The sequence below is a fragment of the Siniperca chuatsi genome, linkage group LG8 (assembly GCF_020085105.1).
Source record: "Siniperca chuatsi isolate FFG_IHB_CAS linkage group LG8, ASM2008510v1, whole genome shotgun sequence".
NCBI classification, from domain to species: Eukaryota; Metazoa; Chordata; class Actinopteri; order Centrarchiformes; family Sinipercidae; genus Siniperca; species Siniperca chuatsi.
This window is the reverse complement of record NC_058049.1, coordinates 30,440,014-30,467,089: the sequence shown is the minus strand read 5'-3', so window position 1 is coordinate 30,467,089 and position 27,076 is coordinate 30,440,014. Positions and strand designations below refer to the sequence as shown.

Genomic DNA, 27,076 nt, shown 5'->3' with positions numbered 1-27,076 from the left:
AAGGCCAAATGAGGTTAGACAGGAATCTCCATGGACTATGATGTTTGCGGATGACATTGTGATTTGTAGTGAGAGCAGGGAGCAGGTGGAGGAAAATCTAGAGATGGAGGTCTGCTCTGGAAAACAGAGGAATGAAGCTTAGCCACAGTAAGACAGAATACAGGTGCGTCAATGAGAGGGACCCAGGTGGGACGGTGAGGTCACAGGGAGCAGAGGTGAAGAAGGTGCAGGACTTTAAGTACTTAGGGTCAACGGTTCAGAGCGATGGAGACTGTGGGAAAGAGGTGAAGAGGCGAGTGCGAGCAGGTTGGAGCGGGTGGAGAAAAGTGTCAGGTGTGTTGTGTGATAAAAGAGTATCAGCAAGAATGAAAAGAAAGGTGTTGGAGACGGCGGTGAGACCAGCGATGCTGTACAGCTTAGAGACAGCGGCACTGAAGAAAAGACAAGAGGCAGAGCTGGAGGCAGCAGAGCTTAAGATGTCGAGGTTCTCTTTGGGAGAGACGAGGACGGACAGGATCAGGAATGAGTACATCAGAGGGACAGCTCATGTTAGATGTTTCGGAGATAAAGTCAGAGAGGCCAGATCGAGGTGGTTTGGACGTGTTCAGAGGAGAGACTGTGAATATATTGGTAGAAGGATGCTGAGGCTGGAGCTGCCAGGCAGGAGGTCTAGAGGAAGACCAGAGAGGAGATTTCTGGATGTAGTGAGAGAGGACATGAAGCTAATTGGTGTGAGTGAAGAGGACGCAGAGGACAGGGTTAGATGGAGGCACATGATTCGCTGTGGCGACCCCTGAAAAGGGAACAGCCGAAAGGAAAAGAAGAAGAAAGATATTTAATTTTTATTTTCAAATTTGAATTAACATTTGAATACTGTCCACTGTGCAGTGGGTTACAACTTTGAAAATTAAATGTCCATTTTCATTTTAATATAGTCATAGAACGCCCATACCAGTATGTGAAAATGAAAATGAAAATTGCTCAAATAACACATACATATGTGGAAAATGATAATGCTATTGTGTAATTACATTTTCATTTTCAAGTTTATATTATCATTTGAATATAGTCCAGTATAGACTTCCATAATGTTATAAGTGAAAGTCCTTCATTCAAAATCCAACTTAAGTAAAAGTATAGTATTATCAGCAAAATGTACTTAAAGTATCAAAGTAAAAGTACTCCTTCTAGCACCAGCTAGTTGCTAACTTTGTCTGCTGTTTGGCGCTGATGAAAACGACGCTAAGAGAGCGGTGAGAGTGAACCAGAACAGTCAAGTTGCCTTCCAGACAGATAACAAGAACAATGAGCTAAAAAAGCTCAAAAGAGCTGCAGATTCAGGTGATACTTAGGTAATAATGTAGGTTCATCACTACGATTGACCCCTTGCACATTGTAATATTGTTTTCAAATTTCACATTTCATCATTTGATACGTAGTAATAAATTATAGCAGTATATAGTATAGCAGTGCAGTAAATGCACATACGCTCTACAGTTATTAATTAACCCCTAACTCTGGCAAACCTTTTTTTGAATAGATGCTGATAAAATACACTGGAGACCTCGTCTACACATAGACAAACATAAAAGCAAACAGTTACACACACTACTGAGCAGACACACATACACACACACACTCTCTCGCATATAGCTAAATGTACATTCCCGTTTGTGATTTCAACACTGGAGTCGAAGCACTTGCAACACTGGTCACCTGAGGAGCTACAAGCTGCACAGAAGTGTAGTAGTCACAGTATTTCCATTCTCTGCAGGCTCTTCAGGCCACATGAAGGTTCTCATGCTCTTCATAAAATTAAAAGACACTTACATCCTTCTCTGTGCAGAAAAATATCTGCTGTGACTGCTAATGAAAAAAAGGCTTAACTGTGAAAAATGCCAAACTCCGCCAAGAGGCAACTATCGGGGTGTGAAAGCACTATTTAAAACCTGTATCTGCTTCACTTATCATAAACAGAGTGTCAGTCTACTAGTAAAGTGTTTTTTAAAATGTCTCCTCACTTTTAGAAGCTTAATGCCGTTTCAATTCAAAAACAATGTGTATTTAAGAAGTGACACTCTTGGAATACTAATAGCATTTAAGTGCAGTGTTTGCTTGTTTAGACAAAGGAAATAGGAGGAGAAGTAGGAGTTGTATCAAGTCTGAGAAAATAACCCTGATGATGTCATGGTGATGTCATCAGGTTTATATCAGAGTACTGCACAGGCCTAAAATTGAGACATGAAGCCGACCCGATACCCGAAGTTATATTTTTGCTTTATTTCATCCATTACTGACCATGAACTCACCACGATAAGGCTGAAATTGTCCAAACATACACCTAACATCCCTGCAGGTCTACCCAGAGAAGGGTGTTATGGGTAACTGTAGGTCACAGGAGCCAATGAGCACACCTTCTAAATCTCGACAGCGTATTATGCACACCTGTGCTTCAAGCAAATTGATTGGTTGATCCAACTCCTTTTGGCAAGTGGGTGTGTAACAGTAAAAGTTACACTCAAAATTCATCAAGTGTGACAGAAACAGAGAAGCGTCAACGTCTCTGAACAACCCCTGTGCACATTCGCTTTCGTGCAGCCTAGAGAAGCGTGTTGTGGGCTTGGTGCGACACACTGGCTTTCTGCTGGGCATTGCTTATCTATTGGCAACACATGACACACATGGACACAGATGATTGGCGCAGTCAGACAGAGAAAAAGAGACATTTCTTAATAAATTGCATTTGAAAAAAACTGATCCAAACCCAACCTGAAACCTGTCGTGATGATATGATATGATGAAGTCAGGATATCTCAGCACCTTTTTCTTTTTTTCGCCCCTGCCCCTCAAACAGCCTGAGTCTGACTGAGTCCACTGACCAGATGCTAAAGGCGACTTGTGACTTGGCTAAAGTCACAGATATTAACCCAAGTTATGTCAGAGTGATAGTCCCTCTTCCAGAGAGGGTGCCCTTCCTGTGGAGAAAACATGATCCAGTGCACTAATGGGTGTCCTTTCAGGGAAGAAAACGCAACACAGCCCTGATCTGATCAGGGATTGTCACCCATTGTCATGGATTGGGTTTAAGATTTCAAATGTTTGTCAGAAAGTCTGCATTATGAACTGGGGGCATGGAGTTTGAAACGTATGGATGTTAACCAGCCAGGGAGAGTTCAACCAAAGATGCATTAGTGTTGCATTATGGGAAATGTAGGATCCAGTGTCTTTGGAGCTTGACTCATACTATGGCCTAAAAGTCAGTCCTCAATTTTGACCATTATTTTTTAAATCTGTCTCTTACAAGTCCCTTAACTTTATGCAAGCACAATACTAAATCGCTGGAGAACTCCCCGATAAGCCCGTCAATTGATATTGTGGTTTAGTGTTGCATACTCAACAAATTTTCAATTAAAATTGTCAAATATGATGATGTACAACAAGGCTGAATTTGGGGCTCCTAGAGTTCTGGGACCAGCAGTTGTCCACGTTGCCCGGTTGGTAATTCAGCCTTGGTGTTTGCAGAACAAACGTTTTCCAGTTACTAAGTTCTGCACTAGCTGAACATAGCAGTCTGCAGTAGTGCTGAAGGACCATGCTGGTGCTTTTCCATATTTTTTGCCCATAAACTATAAATGGCCTGCTTACTGCCAGCCATTCTCCAAACCATACCATATGCTTGTAGATTGATTTCCTACCTTCCAGGCAGCCAGTGAACTGTGCTGAGTTTCAGAATATCACCAGTGAGCTAGGAGGAACTTTTGGGATCTAGAGGCTCTACTGGGTGCTAAAACAGAACCATTATACTTGATTGTTTTTTAAATTCTTATAGTATAGAACCCCACGGCTTCCTTATTTCCTTGCACATATCCATCTAGTTTTTTATTGTATGCTTTTTGCTATGATGTTTTAATTGTACAAACAATTAAACAAGTGTAGTCAAGGAGATGACTACACTTGTGTAGAATGTGTTTACTGGATCGTTTGCATTTTTGAAAATGAAGTATTTTAATGGCTTTTATTTTTTCCTCTTTTGCTATTCCTCTCTCTCTGTGTGCTGGCTTTGATTTTGACCATTCTAGTTAAACAATAATAACTTGAACCTATACTTCATCGTTCTTACCTAACCCTAAACTTAAATCCTAATGCTAAACTAATTTCAGTTTTATGCCCTAATCCTAACTCTAAATCCAAGGCCTAATCCTGAACTAAACCCTTTAAGAAGTGAGGAGAGTCCAAAATGTTTTCAAACTGGTGTTCACAAGGATGAGAACACACGCATACACAAACTGTCAAGCACAGACGGTTGTTACTGAATAAAACATTTGAGACGTGAGTGAACGGACCTTTCCACCAGCTGAAGCCGGGCTGCAGGAGGGCTGCGAGCCTTGATGTGCAGATGTGATGGGGATTGAATGAACAGTGGGAGCCTTCCTCTCTCAGTGCAGACACTCAGTAGCACTGCCTCTCTCACCACACATGGTCACTGCAAGACAGCAGTGGCACAGACAGACAGCCCAGCCCATGAGCCAGTCACGTCAGACATTTGATTTAGTGTGTGTGTGTGTGTGTGTGTGTGTGCAGAGAACCTTAAGTGGGTTACAAACATGATTAGAAAATAGAGATTAAACACAAGTATATGAAAAACTAGATACTTTTTTTTTCAATTTCACTTTCTCTTTTAATCAGAAAAAAACATTTTAGTCTTTGCTTCATTAAAATATGTGGCCCAGTGTTTTATTGTTATAAATCCAATTCAAAATGGCAGCTGAGCAGCAGCCGCATGCTTAGACAAAGAAAGGAAATTCAAAATGGCTGCAAAGCCATGTATGTTTAGAGTGTGGCTCTGTTAAAGGGCCAAACTGAAGTGTACGAAGCGTGAACTGTGTAAGCTAAACTGTGCCAGGTTAGAAAGAGGATAGTCAGTTGCATGCCAGACCCTGTGTCTGCATGAACATCACTAACATAAGCTTAGCATGAGGCTACCAAATAACCTCACAGTGAAAACACATCACAACAATAAAACTCAATGAACCAAATCAATACAGATACATTCACTAAAGTAACAGTCCTGTACTCAGCGTGTCCTCTGCCACGCTGTGTTATGCCCAGTTATGTCCAGTGGTTACGTTACCAGTCCGTAAAGGAAGACGTTTTTGTTAGCTGGCCATGTGGATGAGCCAGGCAGCGAAGAATGTTGGTTCTGATTGAAGAAAAGTCCTGGAGACTGGAGGGAAATGAAAAAAAACTGGAGTTCCTGACGAGTTCTGAAATCAGTCTGAGTTGTAACAAAGACACACTCCCTCGCACACTGTCGCTACGTAGGTTGCTAGCTAGCTTACAGCTAACGTCTGTACAGTCAGCGTATTAGCTGACTGGGGCGAATAAACAGACTACACAACAACAGTCGGCACAAATAACGCAATGTAAAAATGTACTTTGTGTTCTGTCACCATTGCAAAGAGCCAGATGACGAGAACAATATCAGTTTTATCTGTGTGTCCAGCGAGATAGGCCTAATGAGGTGTTTAGCCTAGCATAGCTCATCTAACCGTTGGCAACACAGCAAAAGTTAGATGTATCTTTTACGGATCTACAGCGTATGATCTAATTAGAGAGCTAACGTTGTTGATACAAAATTAAAAGTCATTCAAAATTCTTTTCCCAACATATTGAAACTGAAGGTTGAATGATGGCTCTCTCTCTCTTTCTCAATACCGGCTTCTATCAGATGAGCATGAATTTGTGTGTGTGTGCAGCAGGAGTGTGTGGAAGCCAGGCCAGACACACACACAGGCGGAGAGGACAGCGACGGCCTGTACCTAAAACAAACAGCTCAGCTGAATATCAGAGTCGGTGCATGGCAGCGTTTTGCTTTCTGAAAATAATGTTTGTCGCTGACATCGCAGCAGTTCTCCATCCATGCAGACACCTGTACTTTATCCTGCGACAGGCAGAACACACACGGCAACACAGAGAGAGAAAACCTTCAGCCCTCTGCTGTTTGCACTCACCATGTTGCACAAGTGATTATTTAAGTTTATGGTTTAGTGTATATGATACTCTGGTGACCTGACAAAGGTCAGGGGTTTCTTAGGTTCAAGTAGCCCTTACTGGTGGCCTCACAAAGTCTGTTGCAAAGAAGTTGGATAGTGTGCACGTCCGTCCCCAGATGTAACGGTGCCAACACGTGCGCACACCTAAACGACAGAATAGGTCGATTGCCAATGACTCCCAAAGCGACATATACGGCCGTACCAGCAACAGGTGTACCGGACCATTAAAGAGCAACTAAACCCCAAAGAGCCTCTACCCTGGAAATTAAAAAATGCCTCTAGAACTAAAAGTATCAACGTGGGCGGCGCTGGGAGGGGCACAGTTGGATAGACCTACCACTAATCAGAGCAGCAAAAGGCGTGACGTCACGTAGCGCTGAGCGACGGGGCGGTGCGTGGTCCGTTTTCAACCAGGAGCTTTCTCAAATTACAGCTAAACAGTTCACTAAGCTGTGTTTCTGAATACATTTGAGGCAGGAAAGAGGCAATGCAGTGCCAGAATCTGGATTCATATTTGATCAGCACTGCCTAGTTTGACAGCTTGATCTGAGTGTGTGAGCCTGGTGGATGGACCTGCAGACTGGACGCAGGCCCAGATCCACAACCAATCAAAGCAGCAAAAAGTGCAACATGTGACTTTTCAAATAAGAGGGGGCGAGGAGGGGGGGGGTTGGTTGGTGACACCATATACGTCACCTGCCTCCAGATCAACCAATAGCGAAATTCAATTGCAATTGCCTGGTCGCTATGGAAATTTATATTACAATATGTAGAATTCAAATACTTTGTGCTAAAATGTCAAGCTTTGGACCTGAATCCATCAACAACACCACTAAATACCCATATACACTGGTTTTCGGCTGAAAAAAGGGGTTTGGGGGTTTAGTTACTCTTCAGGTCATGTGACGTTAAACACGTGGTTAATATTGTGAAACGTGCAGTTTGGTTAGGTTTAGACTACAAAAGTCCTTGGTTTGGTTTAGGAAAAGATCGTGGTTTGGGTTCAAATAAGTACGTTACGTGAATCATGTTACATAAGTCACATGACTACGTGACATTATGTAACTTAAAACTTTAAATAAGTCATTGCTGATTTTTGGTTTCACACGGGACGCGAACCCCGGTCTCTGTGTTTGACCCCCTCATCCACCCCGACCTCCTCCCTCGCTCTTCATACTGCTCCCGTCATAACCACTACGGCCACTAGAGGTCGCCGCCTAACAATAAACGTACATAATGTATTTAATATGGTCCGTTATAAGCTGCTTGCAGATGGCCAATACGGCCGTTTTTCTGGTGAGGACGGGCTGAATGGAGCAGTATAAAAGCAGCATGCTGTACAGAGGAGACGAGAGGAAAAGGCCCCAAAAATGTCATGATGCAACGTTTTAACCTACAAGGTCTTTGTCAGGCAAACCGCCCAGTGAACAAAAAGCAGGTTATATGTTCAGACAGAAAATGGCAGCTCCACCTACAATTAGGAGATCACATGATACAAAACACAACCATCATTCTAAACCAAACCATAAAGACACATAATGCTCTTTTTAAAAGAACTATTGCCGACACATGAGAAGAAAATAACAAGTTGTAGGTTTGGCACCAGGGGGAAACATACTATCAAAGAGGGAATGAAGGAAATGAGTGTTTAGAAGCTTTAATAAACCGTTATCATACGTTAAGTAGCCTAGAATAGGAAGGTAATGAATTACTGAGATTTCTTGTCTTGTCTTGTGAGGGGAAAAACATGATGTTAGTTGTAATGCTGCTTCTGCTGCTGATGAAGAAAACTCTGCATATCCTGTAACATTAAACATAAAAAGAAACCTTGAAGAAAGGTGTCTATGACCAAACTGTTGTCAGAATCATTTACTGGGGGCTCAGCTGTAGAGTGCAGACAATCTTCCTGTTTAAAGAATATTTCTATATTATATCACTGGGTTTATATAAACATGCTTAGTCACATGTGGCCTCATGTTCCCCAGAGTTAGTGAAGGAATAAGCACAATATTCATGTCTAAACCAACAGGACTGATGTGAAAGTATTTTAGCACAATTAGTGTGCAAATGTCAATTTTACATAAATGCTCTTTAGTTCTTGTGACTTAAATGTGGACGCACTGTTTTTGTCCATGTTGGGATCCTGAGATATTTTGACAAAATTATCTTAACTCAATATTCACTTATTACTAGAATTTTACAGCTTCATCTGCAGACGGAGCAGCCAACCCCATCCGTTTCTGCACTCAGAATGCTGGGATAAATTCCAGTCCCCTGTGACCCTGAGGATGGACGGATGGACGTATCCGGTTACTTTTATTCTAACATAAAAACCACAGCATTTCCAAATACAATTAAGACAAAGCAGAAAAACATAGATATTTTAGGAAACATAGACACAAAGAGGACAATAAACCAAACAAATGAACAAATCAGTAAATAAAATGACAAAACTGAAAACACAGTTCCAAACAAATGAAAAGATATTTCACAAAACACATGAGCAAATTGTGATTTCTCTATTGGTAATTACCTGAAGCAGTTTTTATTATCTGTTTTTTATATTGACTGTTTGGCGTAATGGATAACCCAGAAACATTTTTAACACAGCTAAAACATGTCTTACTCTTTTTGCGGCTTGAAATAAATACATATAAATATAATAAAGCATATCTTTCTTGTTTTACATTTAAGAAGTGTTAGTTAGCAAGAGAGCTATAATTCCAAGTAGTATCCAAGAATTGCAGTATGTAAAAAATTGGGATTATTTACCTCAAACATAAACACGTGTATGAATATATGTGATGAGGGTGATATAATACGTTGGGCAAGATAAGCCCAAACACCCTGCACTTGTTGTTCTGTCCAGTATCATAACGATTTTCATTCAGAGCTATGATGAGTCCAGTTTTACAGCATTTCAGATTTCTTTTCTACATTGCACAACTCTTACATATACCGTAAAACACCAAATTCATTAAAACATGTATTATAATATCCTTATTATTATTTTATTTTTTCTTTTCCTGTCACACGTTATCTTTACCCTAGAAGCCATTTCTCCGTAGCAACAAAGCATCATGTTTTAGGAGTTGTTTCCTAATGTGGTTGTTGTTAACTCTTTCAGTAAGTTATTAGGTGCTATTTCAATTTCACTTGATTTATGTAGACAAATAACTATTAATTAATAAACAACACTGCAAATGTATCATACTGGTACAACCAGGCATGAACTGAGCACAGAATTAATTTAACTATAAATGAACTTGCATACATCCGTGTGACGATACAGGTGCTTTTTATCCAACCCATACAACTGGACTAAGTGCATAGTACATGGAGACAAGAATTACCACCAAGGCTAGTGAGACCATTCCTCTTTAACATTTATTCTGGTAGATTATGCAGCAAGAACCTTAATGACATGAAGTGCTTTCAAAAAACCTTATCATTTCCAATATTTTTGGATAATAATGTTACAAAACATGTTTTATATGTGTGTCATGTACTTCTGCCTGTCTCTCAGCAGTTTCCCCACTGCAGGGAAAACAACCATGATCCAACACTGACACCTTGTGGAAATATATATACATTACATGTGGTGGTTTTAGGTCACATACAGTTTACTGCTACTGTCAATGTCTAGGGGTTTTTGAGTGCAGCAAGGTTCTCCAGTTTCTTCTGTTATTATTGATGGTTTTATCATTCAAATCACTTTGTATACATTTTTGCACGAAAGGCGCTATATGCATTACGTTTGGTGTGATTTTATTAAAAATATGAGTGAATACTGTGGCCTTTTGCAGGCTGTTAGTATAAAAACATCATGTTACACTCTGACTCCACAATTTCCTTTTTGTTTTCAATATTTTTATTTTTATATTAGCCTTAACCCTGCCCATTTTGACCATGAGGCGTATTTCAGCAGAAGTAATACTGATAACAAGAGACAAATGAGACAAATTTGACAGTTTGAAAGTCAAATAAATTTGTAAAGGAACAACATTTATGCTATACAAACATGTTTAAAACTCAAAGACCCCACATATTATACTTTGTTTCACTGGCATTTCTGTCTCTGTTCTGTGAGTTACCTATTATGGCTCTAGTTCTGGCAGTGTTGGCAGTTTTATAGAGATATACTCATTTAATTCACATGCTGGAAATGTTTGTGTTAATACACAAGAAAGAATATACTGAGTGTGAGAGAGAAGAGCTGTGGCTCATTATACATGATATATACACATCAATGATAGGATTAACATTTGAATAGCACATTCGGTGTTACTGGTTCAACGATGCTGCCTTGTTTGGGGATGTAGAGGATTGTTGGGGGTGTATGGATGAGCTGTTCTTTGGGCAGACAAGATGCTCTGAGGTGTGTCCTCTCTCTCTCTCTGGGATCTGTGATATGAAATGCATGCACTTGATGTTTTCAGCTCTCACCACAGGTGTCACCAACTTTACAGACTAACTGTCAGGATTAATATTTACAGGAGTACATCACCAATTTAGCATTGCACTCTTTGCATTGCAACATTGTCAGACTCACAATGGAGTCGATAGCTCTTTTAATAGCAAATCAATCTCCATCCACAGTAACGCAGGTAAAAAGGTCTGTCCCAATACCCACGGCAGCATGTCCATATCCCCACCAAGAGAACAAACACACTGGACCATGTGTACACAAACATTTCTGGCAGCTACAAAGCCCTCCCTTGTCCTCATTTGTGTCCTCACACCCAGCTGATAAAAATCTGATCAAACTATCAGTAAAAACAGTTAAAGTGTGGACAGATGAAGCTACAGCAGCTCTACAGGACTGTTTTGAGCACACAAACTGGCACATGTTCAGAGAGGCCGCAACCCAGGAGAACCACATCAACCTGAGGAATATACATTATCAGTGACATCATACATCAGCAAATGTGTTGATGATGTGGTGATCACAAAGACACTAAAATTATTCCCCAACCAGAAAGCCTGAATGAATGGAGAGGTGAGGGCTCTATCCAGAGCCAAAAAAGCACTTTTTGTCAGGTGACAAGGAAGCTTACAGACCACAACACCAAAGACGTGGTGAGTGATCCAGACCATCACAGTGAGGCCATGTTACCAGATGAGCTAAACACATTTTATGCTTGTTTTGATCTCCCCAACAGAGAGTCAGCTGTGAAGTCTACTCTGCCTCCAGAAGACCGGCCACTGTCAGTATCCACAGCGGATGTGAGAAGAATCCTGCTGAGAGTGAATATGAGTAAAGCTGCTGGAAACATGTGCCAACCAACTAGCTGATGTCATTACTGACATTTTTAACACATCACTGTCACAGGAGATTGTTCCCATTTAACATCGTCAGCCAACATCATCCCTGTACCCTGTACCTAAAAGTCTAGGGCGGTATCTAGCCTAAAGGACTACCTCCCTGTGGCCCTCACCCCCATTCTGATGAAGGGCTTTGAGAAACTGGTTCTCCAGCACATAAAGAACAACATCCCAGCCAGTCTGGACCCTCACCAGTTTGCTTTCAGAACCAACAGATCTACAGAGGATGCCATCTCCACTGCCCTCCACTCAATCTTCACACACCTTGAGAACAACACCACCTACATCAGAATGTTGTTTGTTGATTTCAGCTCAGCATTCAACACAATCTCCCCATAAAACTGATTGGCAAATTTAGCACTCTGGGCTTGAGTACCACACTCTGTAATTGGAAATTGGACTTCCTCACAAACAGACCCCAGACAGTCAGGATTGGCGGTCACACCTCCTCCACTCTAGTGCTGAACAGCAGAGCCCCCCAGGGCTGTGTGCTCAGCCCCCTCCTGTTCACGCTGTACACCCACGACTGCAACCCCCGACATGGAGACAACTCTGTTGTGAAGTTCGCGGATGACACCACCATCACCAGCCGGATTTCAAACAATGATGAGACTTCGTATTGGGAGGAAATCAATAATCTTTCAGAGTAGTGCACAGAGAACAACCTACTGCTCAACGTCAGCAAAACCAAGGAGCTGATCATTGATTTTTGGAAAAAGGAGGCAAAGACAAACACCCCTGTCTTCATCAGTGGAGCTGAGGTGGAGCAGGTGAACAGTTTTAGGTTCCTGGGAATCAGCATCACAGAGAACCTGACATGGTCCTCTCACATCTCCACCCTGGTCAAGAAAGCTCTGAAACGGCTGTATTTCTTAAGGAAACTTAAGAAGGCAAAATCCCTGTGCCAGATTCTTATTAACTTTTACAGAGGAACAAGAGAAAGCATCCTGATTGGAAACATCACAACTGGCATGGGATGTGCACGGCCCAGGACCAGAGGGCTCTGCAGTGGGTGATTAAAACCGCTCAGAAGATCATTGGTACCCATCTACAGAGCATCAGTGATATCGGTGAGGTGAGGTGTCTGCGCAGAGCCCAAAGGATACTTAAGGACAGCATAGCTTAGTTAAACCACATTTGGTGCCTCCAGCCAAACTAGATGTTTCATGTGTGAAAAGCCAACTCAGGTTTTCTGCAACATGCATATTCACAAAATGTTTTTATCATATTAAATGAAGTATTGCTTACTTCCCAGTAAAAAAGAACGGATAATAAAATAAAATTCATTTTGTCCATAATTGGGATGACACATCGAACAAATACGCTATGTAAGACAAATGTCGAAGTGCATTTTTTTTGTCATAAGTTGTTTGCCATGGTGTGTGTTTAGTATTAAGGCTTATTTGGAACACAATTCCATTAAGTGCAATATTTTTCAGTGGTAAACTAGCTATCCATATATCTACCGGGCCTCACTAATTAGTCTCCTTAAGGCTACTTTGTTAAGGACTCGTTTCCTGAGTTTATTTTTGCTCAAATTTGAATTGGATGCGCGGCAAATCAGTAGGCCTGTTCTCCACGGCGCAGGATGTGGGCTGGAGAAGAGGCCAAGGCACGAGCGGCCCGTGACGGCGACGTGGTGTCAAGTGTAATTTGCTGGCCAATAGAGTGCTCCAGGTGCAGGGGCTACAGAGTGGCGTCACTGTCCGCGCGAACATAACAACGGTGGAGATGATGGAGAGCAAGCAGAGCCAGGTAACTTGTTTTAACGTTAGACTTTGTGTTTGTTCCTTTTTTAAATGTGGTTGTTTAAAAGTAAACGGAAATTGGCCTGGTAAAAGAGAACAAAACGTTGGTCTGGGCTATTTGAGCAGCAGTGGCGGCGCGATGCAATTCAGCTTTGATTTGACTAACTAGTTAGTTTGTATCGTGCTTCACGAGCTGTTTATACACACGCGCGTAGTTGGCTACATTGTGTGAAGGGTCCTCGCGATGGCTTGTGCTTTACGAGGGAACTTTGTCATGTTTTCTTGTGTAAAACATTTTTATTTGTGTTTTTTTTCTTTCTTTTCCCCTGCACTGCCGCTTGGTTGAGCCCCACCTGCCGCTCATTACATTAATAAAGAACCCGCCAGTGTTTTTGTAATGTTTGTTCGTTTCACTAGAAAGTACACACACAGACCCTTATAGTACTCCTGGCCATTTCCAAAGTATACCATGGTGTGCTAGATATTTTTCCTAACTTCGAGGTAGCTATGTTTCCGTCCATTGCAGTGCTGTGTGTAGCTATTTGAAACGTCGTTTTGTAACAGTGACCTTGTTGCTGGGTGTAGCCTACACTTACACTGACTTTTGCATTATCTCACAACAACAACTTCAACATCAAGCCTCCATGATGTTTACTGTGTTGTATCCAACTGGGGCACATTTAAGTAAATTATATAAAGTGTAATACACAGTGTGAAACTACTCTGTTACTATTAAAAGTTCTGCATTCAAAATCTTAAAGTATTAGCATCAAAACTATAGTACCATGACTAAAAGTACTCATCATGCAGAATGGCCCATGATATATATTGTATTACTGGATTATAATTAGTGATGCATTAATTTGTTCATCACATTTTTTTCATTTGGTTCAAAGGTGGAGCAAATTTCAACTATAATCTATAATAAATATATCAGAATTTATTAGTTTATTTATATTTTGAATCAATAATCAGAAACTGCAAAGTAACTTGAAACTATAGCAAACAAATGTGAAGTAGAAAGTACAATATTTGCCATCAAAATGTAGTGGAGTAGAAGTAGTAGCTTAAAATGGAAAGTACAAGTACCTCAACATTGTACTTGAGTAAATGTACATAGTTACATTCCATCACCGGGTATTTGCAAGTAGTCAAGTGCCTGTTTCTGTGGAACATATGGCTATGTCTGTTGATGATGGTGGTTGTAAAGCCAGCTTATAGGTGCATTACTGGCAAAAAGTGGACAGGTGTGTCACAGTAGACTGTGGTGAATTGTGGGATACACTTAGCTCTGAAGACTGCTTCAAAGCAGTATAAGGAGAAGTGTCAAGTGTGGGTTCCATGTCCAGCATGTTGGCATTTTTCTGACGTAGAAGACTCCTGCCTACTATCTGGTGGGACATGAATGCGCCCTTAAAGGGGAACTCCACCAATTTTACACATGAAAGTGTGTTTGCAGGTGTTGGGGCGTTCTACTGCAGATGTGAAAAAGTAGTATAAAGCCTTCAGTGTGTCAGAGCCAGCTGTGTGCAGTCTGATAAATGTCCTCAAGTGATGTCACTCGAGTCGGCGTCGGTCGGTCGGGGCTGAAGGCTACAGGTGTGAAACTGAAACTAATGTGTTGGTGTGGAGTCAGAAAGACGTGAGCTGAGCAGAGCTCTGCAGCTGCTGCTCGTCTCTGCTGCAGGCTGCATTAGCCGCTACTAGCATGACACACCCGAATCTTCTTGCATTGTGGGTAATGTAGGCGCCAGGTTTTGACAAGGAAGAAGAATGTGTGGAATAAAAAAGATATCTGTGGTTGTGTTGCATTGATTTTGATACTATTTTAAAAACTGTCCATCGTGAGTCTGACTGTTATAGGAGTGTAGGGCTGTAACTAATGATTATTTTCATTGTATATTAATCTGTAGATTATTTTCTCGATTAATCGATCAGTGATTTGGTCTATAAAATGTCAGAAAATGGTGAAAAATGTCGATCAGTGTTTCCCAAAGCCCAAGATGATGTCCTGAAATATCCCAAAGATATTGAGTTTACTGTCAGAGGAGTAAAGAAACCAGAAGATATTCACATTTAAGAAGCTGGAATCAGACAATTTTGACTTTTTTTCCCTTAAAAAATTACTCAAATCAATTATCAAAATAGTTGGAGATTAATTTAATTGTTGACAACTAATCAACTATCGTTGCGGCTCTATAGGAGTGCATTGCTAAATCAGTAGAGGACTCTTCTATTAAGACCCCAACTGTGGGTATTGGGACAGACTCGAAAAACCTTTTTACCAGTTTCACTGTGGACGCAGTGTGCGAGTGTTTGCTATCAACGCTGTTACACTTCAGATAACAGCACTCGTGTTTTTGCTGTTGCTGGTTCTTGTCCTGCTGTAGTAGCCTAATGTTTTCCTGAAAATGATGCGATTCAATGATGTGTCCAATGTACAGGGTTTTCTGTTTATGGTCCCTAAGTGTAAATGGGTGTGTGGCCATCAGATTGCTAATGGACTTGATTGCTCAGTTCACTCTGCGAGAACAGTGTAATAAGTTCAGAAAATTGAATCATTTTGCAGCCCTGAAGACCTGGAAAAGGTTATATTTAAGCTGCATCACAATATAACAATGACCAATGATGTCTAGTTTCATATCCCAATACTGATATTATATAAACCCAGCTGTTGTCAGCTATAATCTACTGAAGTATACTTGATTTGGAATAAATGGGCAGTACAGGGGCAGACGCACAGACATCCTATTCTTAAGGGTTGATCTTCCTTACAGCTGTAAAGGTGCGGTTGCTGAGGCATTGTTCACACTTTGTTTCCCCCTCAGGTGCTGAACCTTGAGCGGGTGCAGGAGCTGGAAACCTGGCTGAAAACAACAAATACAAAGCTGATTCAAGTTAACGGCCAGAGGAAGTATGGAGGACCACCTGAGGGTGAGAGAGGCTGCTCAGCTCAAACACACTGCCTTTACACAACGCTACAATCAAACTAGCTCCTTAGAGAAACCTAAAGATACATATCTGTGGTAATTAGGACTGCAACTGAAGAGTTTCATTATCCATTAGTCTTATTATTTTCTATGAATGAATGACAGAAAATAGTGAAAAATGCCCATAACAAGTTCCCATTAGATTATCTTTGTTCCAGCAACAGTACAAACTCCCAAGGAGAAGTTTACAGTGATGCTGCGTGTAAATCAGAGAAAAGCTGCAAATTCTCACAGTAGTATCAGAACAAAAGTGACCCAAAACATTCGTAGTGTGATATATTTTGTGTGTGTATGTATATGTATATATATATAAAATCATGATATAGCCTGTAAACGCTGGTGCTGTTGCTGCAATTGACACTGAAGTGAAAATCTCACAATAGGGCAAGAAAGGATGCAGAAATACTCAACTAAATAATAGGAAACTGTTCTAGAGTAGCTTGTACCATTTTTAGGTTTGGCCTTTGCAAAGTGTACACTGCATTTGCCTCTTGTACTTGTCAAGGTAAAAATGTCACTGCTTCTAGTCCTTCAAAATTCTTAGTTATGCAGGTTGGTTTTATGTTGGGCAGAAAATTAAAAAAGCAGTTTGTATTAAGCACCTTACTGGTGATCATTTCTTTAGAACAAAAATGTGTAGAATATAAATACATATCTAAAGATAAAGGGATAGAAGTTGTAGCACTTTTTTTCTTTAATAACTTGCTTGACAAGCCCAGGTAGTAAATGCTTCCTCAGCCTGTGGTGGAAGTGAACAGTTGTGACCTGATGAGACCTGATCATCACCACAGTGGTCAGGGTTTGATCCCCGGTTGTGCTCCGTTGGAAGCACACCCAACCTGCGTTTAAAGCTCCAGTTGATTAACTTACTGCTAAGCTGTGAGTGTCTTGGATCACTATGCTCAGAGCCCAGAAGACACATCTCTACACTTGTAAACAAACGAAAGTTACTTACTACATGGGCCCCACATTGGTCTCACCTTTGCTCTAAGTTGAGCTGAGACTGGACAAGCTCCCAAAAACAGCTTTTTCTTCAGCTAGTTAAAGGAGCCAGTGGGGCCCAGAGCTTAGAGGACTGCGACTATACTCTCAGAATCTGGACGTTCTATTTCGTATAGGCTTTGCTCTCTAAGGCACTTGCTAGTGGGATAGGGACAAAGCAGGATGTGGTCCATCCCCCACTAGGTCCGTCCGGTACCCAAAACCAGTCCATACCTCGCCAATGTGTCACAGCACAATGGCGCATCATGTGCACAGAATCGGTACCTGATATTCACCATGAGGGAATGAAACATAAAACCTGCTTCTGTGAGAAGTGGAGACGGTGGTTACGCACTGTAACAGTCCAGCAGAGTAGGACAGAAAGCCGCTGTCCATGCGCCCAGAGGCACGAGGGAGAGCGCACAGTTAAAGCTCCACAAATATCAGTCACTCTGACGAAACACTCCATACAGCGTGAGTCATAGAAAAACAGAGACATCCCGCAGCTGGAAACGAATGAAAGAGCAGGGGGAGTAAGTAGATTTTCTTTGAACTAATGAGCAGTTGGCATCTGCCATCAGTGTGTGAATGGGGTGAATGTGATATGTAGTGTGTGAAGCCCTTTGAGTGGTCGGAAGACTAGAAAGGCGCTATACAAGTACAGTCTATTTACATTTTATATAAATAATAAGTCCTTTTTTTTTTTTTTTTTTTTTTTTAGCAGAGATGGTCTCCACCCCAGCTTCCATAGCACAAGAGCACTTTCTGCAAACGTTTTCCATACTACAGCCTCTCTTCACCGACTGACCGCCACTCGCTCCGCAGCTCTAGACTACACACTGGTCACTGATTGCTCCTCTTCCTCCCCAGTGACCTCTTCACCTCCGAGTCGTACCACTATCTCCCCATACAGCCCAAACAATTCAGAAAGCTTCTCTATCATCCCACTTGTCACTATCATGCAGTACACAAATCTAGGGTGAGTCCGTCTCTCTCGCGGTTCCTAATAATGATGACATTCCTGTGATTGTGACTGGTAGATCTGTTAAACGGAACGCGCATGTACACAGAAATATTAATAACCTGGTTAAGATTCGGACTCTCTCACCAGCTCTGACCGGAGACAAAGTCAGCCCGCTAAGAATGGCGCTTTTTAATGTGAGGTCTCTCTCCTGTAAAACCTTTGTTTTAAATGATTTAATTTTGAAGGCAAATCTGGATTTTATGTTTTTAACAGAGTTACATCCCAATGACTGCAGTCAGCTGACTGAGCTATGTCCCCCCGACTATGGTCGTTTAAACCGACCTAGGGGTAGTGACGTGGGGGTGGTCTTGTGAGTGTGTATTGAAAAAAATTCATTAGCTGCCCACGAGCTGTCCAATCTCTGAGAACGTTTAAGCTCAACGGTTCACAACCCATTCTTGGTTTTAATCTACCCCGAAATCAAAATGTGGATGTGGATGAGTTCTCTAACTTCTTATTTAGTCTCGTGGTAACTAATGGTAAGATTGTTCTCTGTGGAGACTTTAACATTCACATTAAATCGCAGTCCCATTCTATGTGCACACGCATGCTTAATGAACAAAGCACCCCTGAGTTTTGTGCACTTTTTAGCCACTACACAATGGACAGTCTGAAAACTCCCCACCTCAATGACCTAGTTGACCGCTTTATTCTTTATGCTCTTCAAATTTAGATAGTCGCTCCCCTCAAAAATGGAATTTTTGAACATTTTTTTACTTACTTTACAGAGAAAGTGCAGTGTATCAGGGCCAATATATTGCCCTGTACAACTTTCAATGATGTGGAGTCCCCAGATCCAGATCCGATTTCAATATTACCTTTTTATATCAAATATAGTTGGGAAAAAAATGTGGCTAAGCAACTTCTTGCTGCTGTGGAAGATAACAATATCTTTGAAACCTTCCAATGTGGTTTTCGTCAGCATCACAGCACAGAGTCTGCCCTTCTTAAAGTCACTAATGACCTTTTTAATGACCAATGATGCTGGCATGTGTTCCATTCTCGTACTGCTTGATTTGCGTGCTGCTTTTGACACGATTGATCGTGGCATTTTATTGGACAGAAATGGGTGGGCATATCGGGCACTGTACTGAATTGGATCAAATCTTATCTTTCAGACAGAAAATTCTGTGCCCATTAACAACCTTAGGTCGTTATTTGCTACTGTCAGGTATGGGGTACCTCAAGGGTCAATTTTGTGACCAATTTTATTCTCTTTAAATGCTCCCACTAGGTAATATAATTCGTAGACATGTTTCCTGTCATTGTTATTGTTGTGTTTCACAATCTAAGGACCCAAAAGCAGAACACAGCGAGGTGGAGAACTGGATAGTAGTTTTTAACTGTCCTTAAGTATCCTTTGGGCTCTGCTCAGACACCTCACCAATATCACCGATGGTCTGTAGATGGGTACCAATGATCTTCTGAGCGGTTTTAATCACCTGCTGCAGAGCCCTCCGGTCCTGGGCCCTGCACATCCCATGCCAGTTTGTGATGTTTCCAGGATGCTTTCTCTTGTTCCTCTGTAAAAGTTAACACGAATCTGGCACAAGGATTTTGCCTTCCTTTTTAGAAATACAGCCGTTTGTGAGCTTTCTTGACCAGGGTGGAGATGTGAGAGGACCATGTCAGGTTCTCTGTGATTCTCGTGAACCTAAAACTGTTCACTTGCTCCACCTCAGCCCCACCGATGTAGACAGGGGTGTTTGTCTTTGCCTCCTTTTTCCAAAAATCACAGATCAACTCCTTGGTTTTGCTGACGTTGAGCAGTAGGTTGTTCTCTGCAAGACTGTTGATTTCCTCCTGATATGAAGTCTCATTGTTCTTATGCTCTGATAAACTCACAGCGTGATGTATTACCTAATTTCTCTTTGTGTGCTATGTGAGATTTTGAGAACGAAATTGAGTTTAGCATTTTGTGTGGATTTAGCAAATTAAAAATCTGTTGTGAAAATTGAGCCAAAGCAACAGAAGCAGAAGGCAGAAGCTACAGTGGTGTGAAAAAGTGTTTGCCCTCTTCCTGATTTCACACTTTGTCACATTTAAAAGTTTCAGATCATCAAACAAATTTATATATTAGTCAAAGATAACACAATAAACACAAAATGCAGTTTTTAAATGAAGGTTGTTATTATTAAGGGAAAACAAAATCCAAACCTACATGGCCCTGTGTGAAATAGTGATTGCCCCCTAAACCTAATAACTGGTTGGGCCACCCTTAGCAGCAACAACTGCAATCAAGCGTTCGCGATAACTTGCAATGAGTCTTTTACGGCGCTGTGGAGGAATTTTGGCCCACTCATCTTTGCAGAATTGTTGTATTTCAGCCACATTGGAGGGTTTTCGGGCATGAGCTGCCTTTTTAAGGTCATGCCACAGCATCTCAATAGGTTTCAGGTCAGGACTTTGACTAGGCCACTCCAAAGTCTTCACTTTGTTCTTCTTCAGCCATTCAGAGACCCCACAACAACATCCAAAGAACTGCAGGGCTCACTTGCCTCAGTTAAGGTCAGTGTCATGACTCCACCATAAGAAAGAGACTGGGCAAAAAAACAGCCCCAGACCATCACACTACCACCACCATATTTTACTGTTTGTATGATGTTCTTTTTCTGAAATGCGGTGTTACTTTAATGCCAGATGTAATGGGGGACACACCTCCCAAAAAGTTCAACTTTTGTCTCGTAAGTCCACAGAGTATTTTCTCAAAAGTCTTGGAGATCATCAAGATGTTTTCTGGCAAAAATGAGACGAGCCTTAATGTTCTTTTTGCTCAGCAGTGGTTTTCGTCTTGGAACTCTGCCATGAAGGCAATTTTTACCCAGTCTCTTATGGTGGAGTCATGAACACTGACCTTAACTGAGGCAAGTGAGGTGTCGAAGTGTCCTTGGGCAAGATACTGAACCCCACATTTCTCCCGAGGGCTGTGTCTTTGGGGTGTGTGTGTGTGTGTGTGTGAATGATTAGTTTCATTGTTCTGATGAGCAGTTGACACCTGCCATCAGTGTATGAATGTGTGTGAATGGGGTGAATGACATGTATTGTGAAGCGCTTTGAGTGGTCGGAAGACTAGAAAGGCGCTATACATTTACCATGAGACAAAATGTCAGATAAAATCAGGCAACATCACCCACTCGCATCTCCTCTCCATTCTGCTGTCAGTGTGGGATGGCCCTACCCCAGGAGCCCGCTGTGAGGTTTTCATCAGCCAGATCCCACGGGATGCCTACGAAGATCTGTTGATACCCCTGTTCAGCTCTGCGGGGCCACTCTGGGAGTTCCGGCTCATGATGAACTTCAGCGGCCAGAACCGCGGTTTTGCCTACGCCAAATACGGCTCGCCAACTGTAGCTACAGACGCCATCCGCCTGCTGCACGGTCACATGCTGCAACCAGGCTTCCGCCTCAGTGTCCGCCGCAGCACAGAGAAGAGACACCTCTGTATGGGAGACCTGCCAGCCGCCACCAGGCAAGAGGACCTGCTGCAGGTACAAACAGCTCTGTGGCTTGTCTTTGTCATAGAAATGTTTTTTTAAGCTGAAGTGGAAGAAAACTTCAATTAATTCACTGTCAGGAATTATGGTAGGGTTGTAAGCATAAACTGCAGGTGCTAGCGTGGCTAGCAGGCTAACAAGAGCAGTCTACAGTAATTACACAAACACTGTTGACGAGTGCTTAGGATGTATGTCTACAGTAATCTCGCTAAGTTTCCAAAGTTCCATAATAAGACAATAATCCATTATTTAGGTAGAGTAAATGTAAGAGCTACATAGCCTGCTCCAAATATTTTACCAACCTGTCCAAGAGCAGTAACGTGACTGCTGTGTCTGCCCTCAGTCCCTTCTCTCAGTGCTCTCCTACAAGGAAAAGCTGGACTCTTTTTAGGTGTTCCTCTGTTTTATACAGTCTATGGTTTTACTATTACTACTGCGTCGCTATGGTTGCTCCTGAGCCATGTAGAGAGAGAGAGAGAGAGAGAGATGCGTTAACTCCATTCAATTTCAATTCAAGTGGCAAAACATTGCCAAAGCATATTAACACAAACTATACAATCATAAACAATGGCGGAGCTCTCTACATGGCTCTGGGTTGCTCCCCACTTCTGCTCTGGCAAACCAAATCAAATCAAAACCAGTCATTGCTGGTTGGCGTGAAACGCATCATTACCAGTGGACCAGCGCGGGAAATTTCGCCACAGACAGATTTGAAAACTCTGTATACTGCCAAATACAGAGAGATTTAGCTGGTGGTGATAGGCTTAATCAGCAAGTCCCGTATTCTAGCTTTAATTGCACTTACCTTTTACCATTGTTCTTGCACTCACTGCAGCTAAGCAGCATCCTTCCCTCTCTGCTGCTTGGGTTATTGGGCTGTTGGATTATACCTCAAGGATATGGAAAATATTTCCTAAATGAGAGGCCAATCACAGCCCTCTCTCAAAGTGGCTGTTCTTTGGAGAGCCTGGGGATTTCATGATTGAAGTTCAGTCACATTGAACTCACCCCCATTAAGTGATATTATAATCACCATTTTTGTTTGTTTGGTTTTTGCCCACTATTTTATATATGCTTTGTCTTTACATAAAGCTAAACTAAATTGGAAATTGAATAGGGAGCAAATTTTGGACTGAGTGCACCTTTAGTGACCATTGATACATGCAGTTTGGGGTGTAATCAGCCAGAATAACTGACAACACCAGTGTCTGTGTTGTATGTGGTACATAAAAGATTGGCTAAACTGTAGCTATCAGGTGAACCTGCTAATGTTAGCTAACCTCACTGCCATAGAGACATACAATCCTGACACCACCTCCAGGCTAGCCTCTGTTTCACTAACTTGTTACTATCCAAATCCAAGACAAATGAGTACCGCTTGATATTAGAATTAGAACCCTTTGTGAGTTTAGGTTTTAAGTTGAAGGATGATTAATTTGTTAGCATACAAAAAACAGCTCCCATGAAGTTTTAGCAGTGCTGCAGAGTACATAATAGCCTGCTTCATTGTAACTCTGGGTTTCTCCCGAGCCTGTGATTGGTGGAGGTCCAATGTACAGGAAAGTTTAAAGCGCAGAGAAGTCAGAAGTAAAAGCTCTCATTGGCTAGATGACAGAACACTCATTTCTGAAAATGACAGCTGGCCAATGAGAGCACCTGTTACTGCTGTACAAATAAATGTATAAAAGTTCGTCTTTGTAACGAATGTTTGCTCCCAGGTGCTGCGTGTACTGACAGAGGGGGTGGAGAGAGTGTCTCTGAAGGCTGGGCCTGGTATAGAGGGGGTGTCTGCTATAGTCGCCTTCTCATCCCACCACGCTGCTTCTATGGCCAAGAAGGTGCTGGTGGAAGGTAGGTGAGCTCCTGCTCATGGTGATGGACTGATAAATGGGATCTGTGTATTGCTGTAAATATGGTCCCACTTATGTTGTCAACCTTTGATATAATGCAGAATTTTTTTTAAAATGTTAATCTAGCAAGGACATTTTCACAATGATCAAAGAAATGTCAGTTTAAGACTTGTTATTTCTGTAAGTGTCTTATAACCTGTGTCAGCCTGTACAGCTACTCCAATCTAATCCGCCCTTGACCCTATTTTTGTGGGAGTTTTTCTGTGGCTATTCTTCCGGTAGCTATTTTTCTGGCTCTAGCACAGAAACATTGCCTTTCTTAGTCCCGCCTTTAAACCTCTGACTGCTCGGTGGTTTCCAACCAGGGAAACACCGGCAATGAGCACAACAACAGACATTTTGAATCACTGAAATAATCAGACATGCAGGCAGAAATGTCTCATCCAGCTGGAACCAGGCTGGAAGAGTACTGCAAAACTTGGACTGCCACTTCTTCAAAATATCAAGTTTGAATGAATGAGAACTAACATGTAATTCGTTTGAATTAATTTCAACGCAACCCATGAGTTACGCTGGAGACTTGACCTTGACTTAACTCGGTTCCCTTCATTCGTGGTCAGATTTGTTGTCGCGGTAACATTACTGTATGACAGTTGTATGCTGTCGAATCCAAAATATGTGCACACATTACTCCTCAAATGGTTTTGTAGTTCAGCATGTCTTGCTGAAATGTTTCTGTTGCCCTGTTAAAGGTCCAGTGTGGAGGATTTAGGGGCATCTAGCGGTGAATTCCATGCTTGTAGGAGAAACTACGGTGGCTGTGAAAAACGCGAACGGCCCTATCTAGAGCCAGTGTTTGGTTTGTCCGTTCTGGGCTACTGTAGAAACATGGCGGTGCAACATGGCGACTGTAGATATAAACAGCTTATTCTAAGGTATTATACACTAATGAAAAGATACTTAAAGATATTATATTCCATTTCTGCCAATAGCTTCTCCTTAATGTTACACACTGGACCTTTAAGGCTGTGTACTTGTATAGCACCTTTCAAGTCTTTCCGACTTTTCATAGCGCTTCACACATCACATAAGAAACAAACTAATCATTCACACACACTCGCACACACACCGAAGGTATAGCCCTCGGGTTTAGTGTCTTGCCCAAGGACACTTCGACACGTGGGCTGGGGGAAGCCGGGATCAAGCAGGTCGTTCACCAATCGGAAGGTCCCGCCGACCTTCCGATTGGTGGACGACCCCCCCCCCCCCACACACACACACACACACACAGAGACTGGACTTGACTTCAGACTTAAAAGGTAAAAAGACTTGAGCGGTTGATCCATAAGTATTGAAAAATGCTCTACTAAATGTAGCTTTGCCTTATGTTTGCTCAAAAGATGTTCTGTGCTTTGTCTCGTAATGTTAGTGGCGCTTCACACTGACGCTTTTAATAATCGCTACAGTCTGCCTGTGGGAAGAATGAACATATAAGAGTCTGTCCATTCTTGATTAAAATCTCTCTTTTCGCTGTCTGCTTTTCTATTTTTAGAGCTTGCCATGTGAAATGATTTCTCTGACTCGCTCATTTCTCCGACTGTCTCAAACTATGGAAACTTGGGTGATGTCAGACAGTCTACACACTACATACAATTTCAACCTATCGGTCACACCACCCTGGCAACCCAAAAAATCTCCGTATATTGAAACCTAAATGCTGGCAGTGATGTATGAAGGTATGACAAAATAGATAGCGCCCAGGCCTAGTCTGTGTGCACTCAGCTAATTATATTAGCCTTTTAGAGCGTTAGCTTTACTTAGTTTTTAGTCATCATGAGACAAGCCCGTGTGCTCCTCAGTACATCTAAACGGATCTCTGTAATAGCTTTTTGTAAGCTGCACCTTTTGTTTTGAGTGTTCTCATTGAACAGTTTGACTCATACAGATGCTTTGGTTCATTACATGCAGCTGGCGTCAAATGCCCTGTTTTTATTCAAATTAAAGTATTTGGTGTGATTTTGGCCATTGTGCTATTGTAATTTTCATACAGTGCATTGATAGACAGGATGAAATTGCTTTATAACTTGCAGGACTTGGTTCAAAAGACTCAAAAACATCTCTGGTCCGAACAAAACTGACAATCCAACATTCACACCCACTTCACGCTGTGATTGGTCAGCTGTGCGGAGGTGAGAAAGGAGCCAGGGTTTGAACTTCTCCTTCTGCTCTTTATTCAGTTTTTCCAACAATTTCTGTCACTTTTCATATGAACAGAGTGCAACAAGAATGTCTTCCAGGAGAGACCTTCTGAAAGTGTGCACAGTTATTTAAACAATATCACGTCCCCCTTCTCAGCTTTTCAGTCCCCCTTCGAGTGTGGCCGTTTGCAACAGCTATCAACACTTTTGCCACTTGTGATTGGACAACACATTGTACAAATCAGTTCTTTTCTAGCATAACCCGACCCTTGTCTCTTTCTTGAAAATGACCTTTCTGGCTGACGAGAAAATAACTTTATTATCCTTAAAATGACAGAATTTATGTGTGTTTTCGAGGTAAAAGGATTTTAAAAAACAATTGCAGCCGTTCTCAGCTTCTGTAGAAAACAGCTGCGGTCCTTTCTGCTGAACTCTTTCTGAAGACGAGCGGTAGCTCGAAAACATCACTGTTGGATGTGCCAATGAATTTCCTTGAGAGAGCTAGAGTGTGCGCACCCTATTTTCATGTTTTCCTTAGTACTGAACTTGCTCTTCTTTTTGTCTCTAGAATTCAAGAAGCAGTTTGCTTTGACCATCTCAATCAAGTGGCAGTCAACAGTGAGGCCGAGCCCGGACGAGCCACTACCTCCAAAGAAACCTTCAAAGATCCTCCTGCCATCCCCCCTGAAGCTGCCGCGCCACATCCTGAACTCTCCACAGCCCTTTGTCCTGCCTCCTCGCCTGGCCCGTCCTCCATCTGTCCCTCCGGGTTTCTGCAGAGCAGTGGGAGGACCCACTGCCCCCCAGCACCCTCCCCCTCCCAGCTCCTCCACCATCTCCTCTTCCTCCCAGGGGCATCCAGTGTCTACAGCATCCTCAGCATCCCCTGTGAGGCTGCTGCGTAAGATGTGTGAGGCGATTCGGGTTGGCCAGCCGCTCTATGAGATGCACTACAGCCACGCTGGGCCTGATGGATTCCTCTACTTTACCTATAACGTGTGTATCCCCGGGATAACTACAGCCTTCAAAGGGCTGGTTATGATCTTGCCGGGACCCACTGACACCACCATGCTGGAGGAAGCTCAGCGGGCTGCAGCCCAGCAGGTCCTGCAGAGGGTGTACAATAACCAGCTCGCCCACTGACAAGCTTATCAGATAGTATACACTACACCTACTTCTACCGCACTGTTTCACGCTCCGTTTGTTTCGTCAATGATGTTATATCGAAAGAAAGCTGTTTGATCTTATATGTAGTTTGTTGATTTACGCATGCTTTTATTAGAGTAGTAGTAGACTTGTTTGTCTTGTTTAAACTTCTGTAGTTTGTTTTACGCATGCTTTTTATTGTGTGTTACTGTTGGATTGGTTCCTCATTTTAATTAAATGAGATTTGAAAAGAAAATGTGATTGTGT

At 42.1% G+C, this 27,076-nt stretch overlaps 1 protein-coding gene across 1 annotated transcript; it reads left to right on the top strand.

The window, feature by feature from the left end:
* Window positions 1-12,917: 12,917 nt before the first annotated feature.
* On the top strand, window positions 12,918-26,826 carry dnd1 (DND microRNA-mediated repression inhibitor 1). Its single transcript, XM_044205799.1, has 5 exons — window positions 12,918-13,133; window positions 15,955-16,060; window positions 21,284-21,609; window positions 23,334-23,466; window positions 26,232-26,826. The coding sequence occupies exons 1-5, from the start codon at window positions 13,110-13,112 to the stop codon at window positions 26,804-26,806; spliced, it is 1,164 nt and encodes a 387-aa protein (XP_044061734.1). The 5' UTR covers window positions 12,918-13,109; the 3' UTR covers window positions 26,807-26,826.
* The last annotated feature ends 250 nt before the right edge of the window (window positions 26,827-27,076 follow it).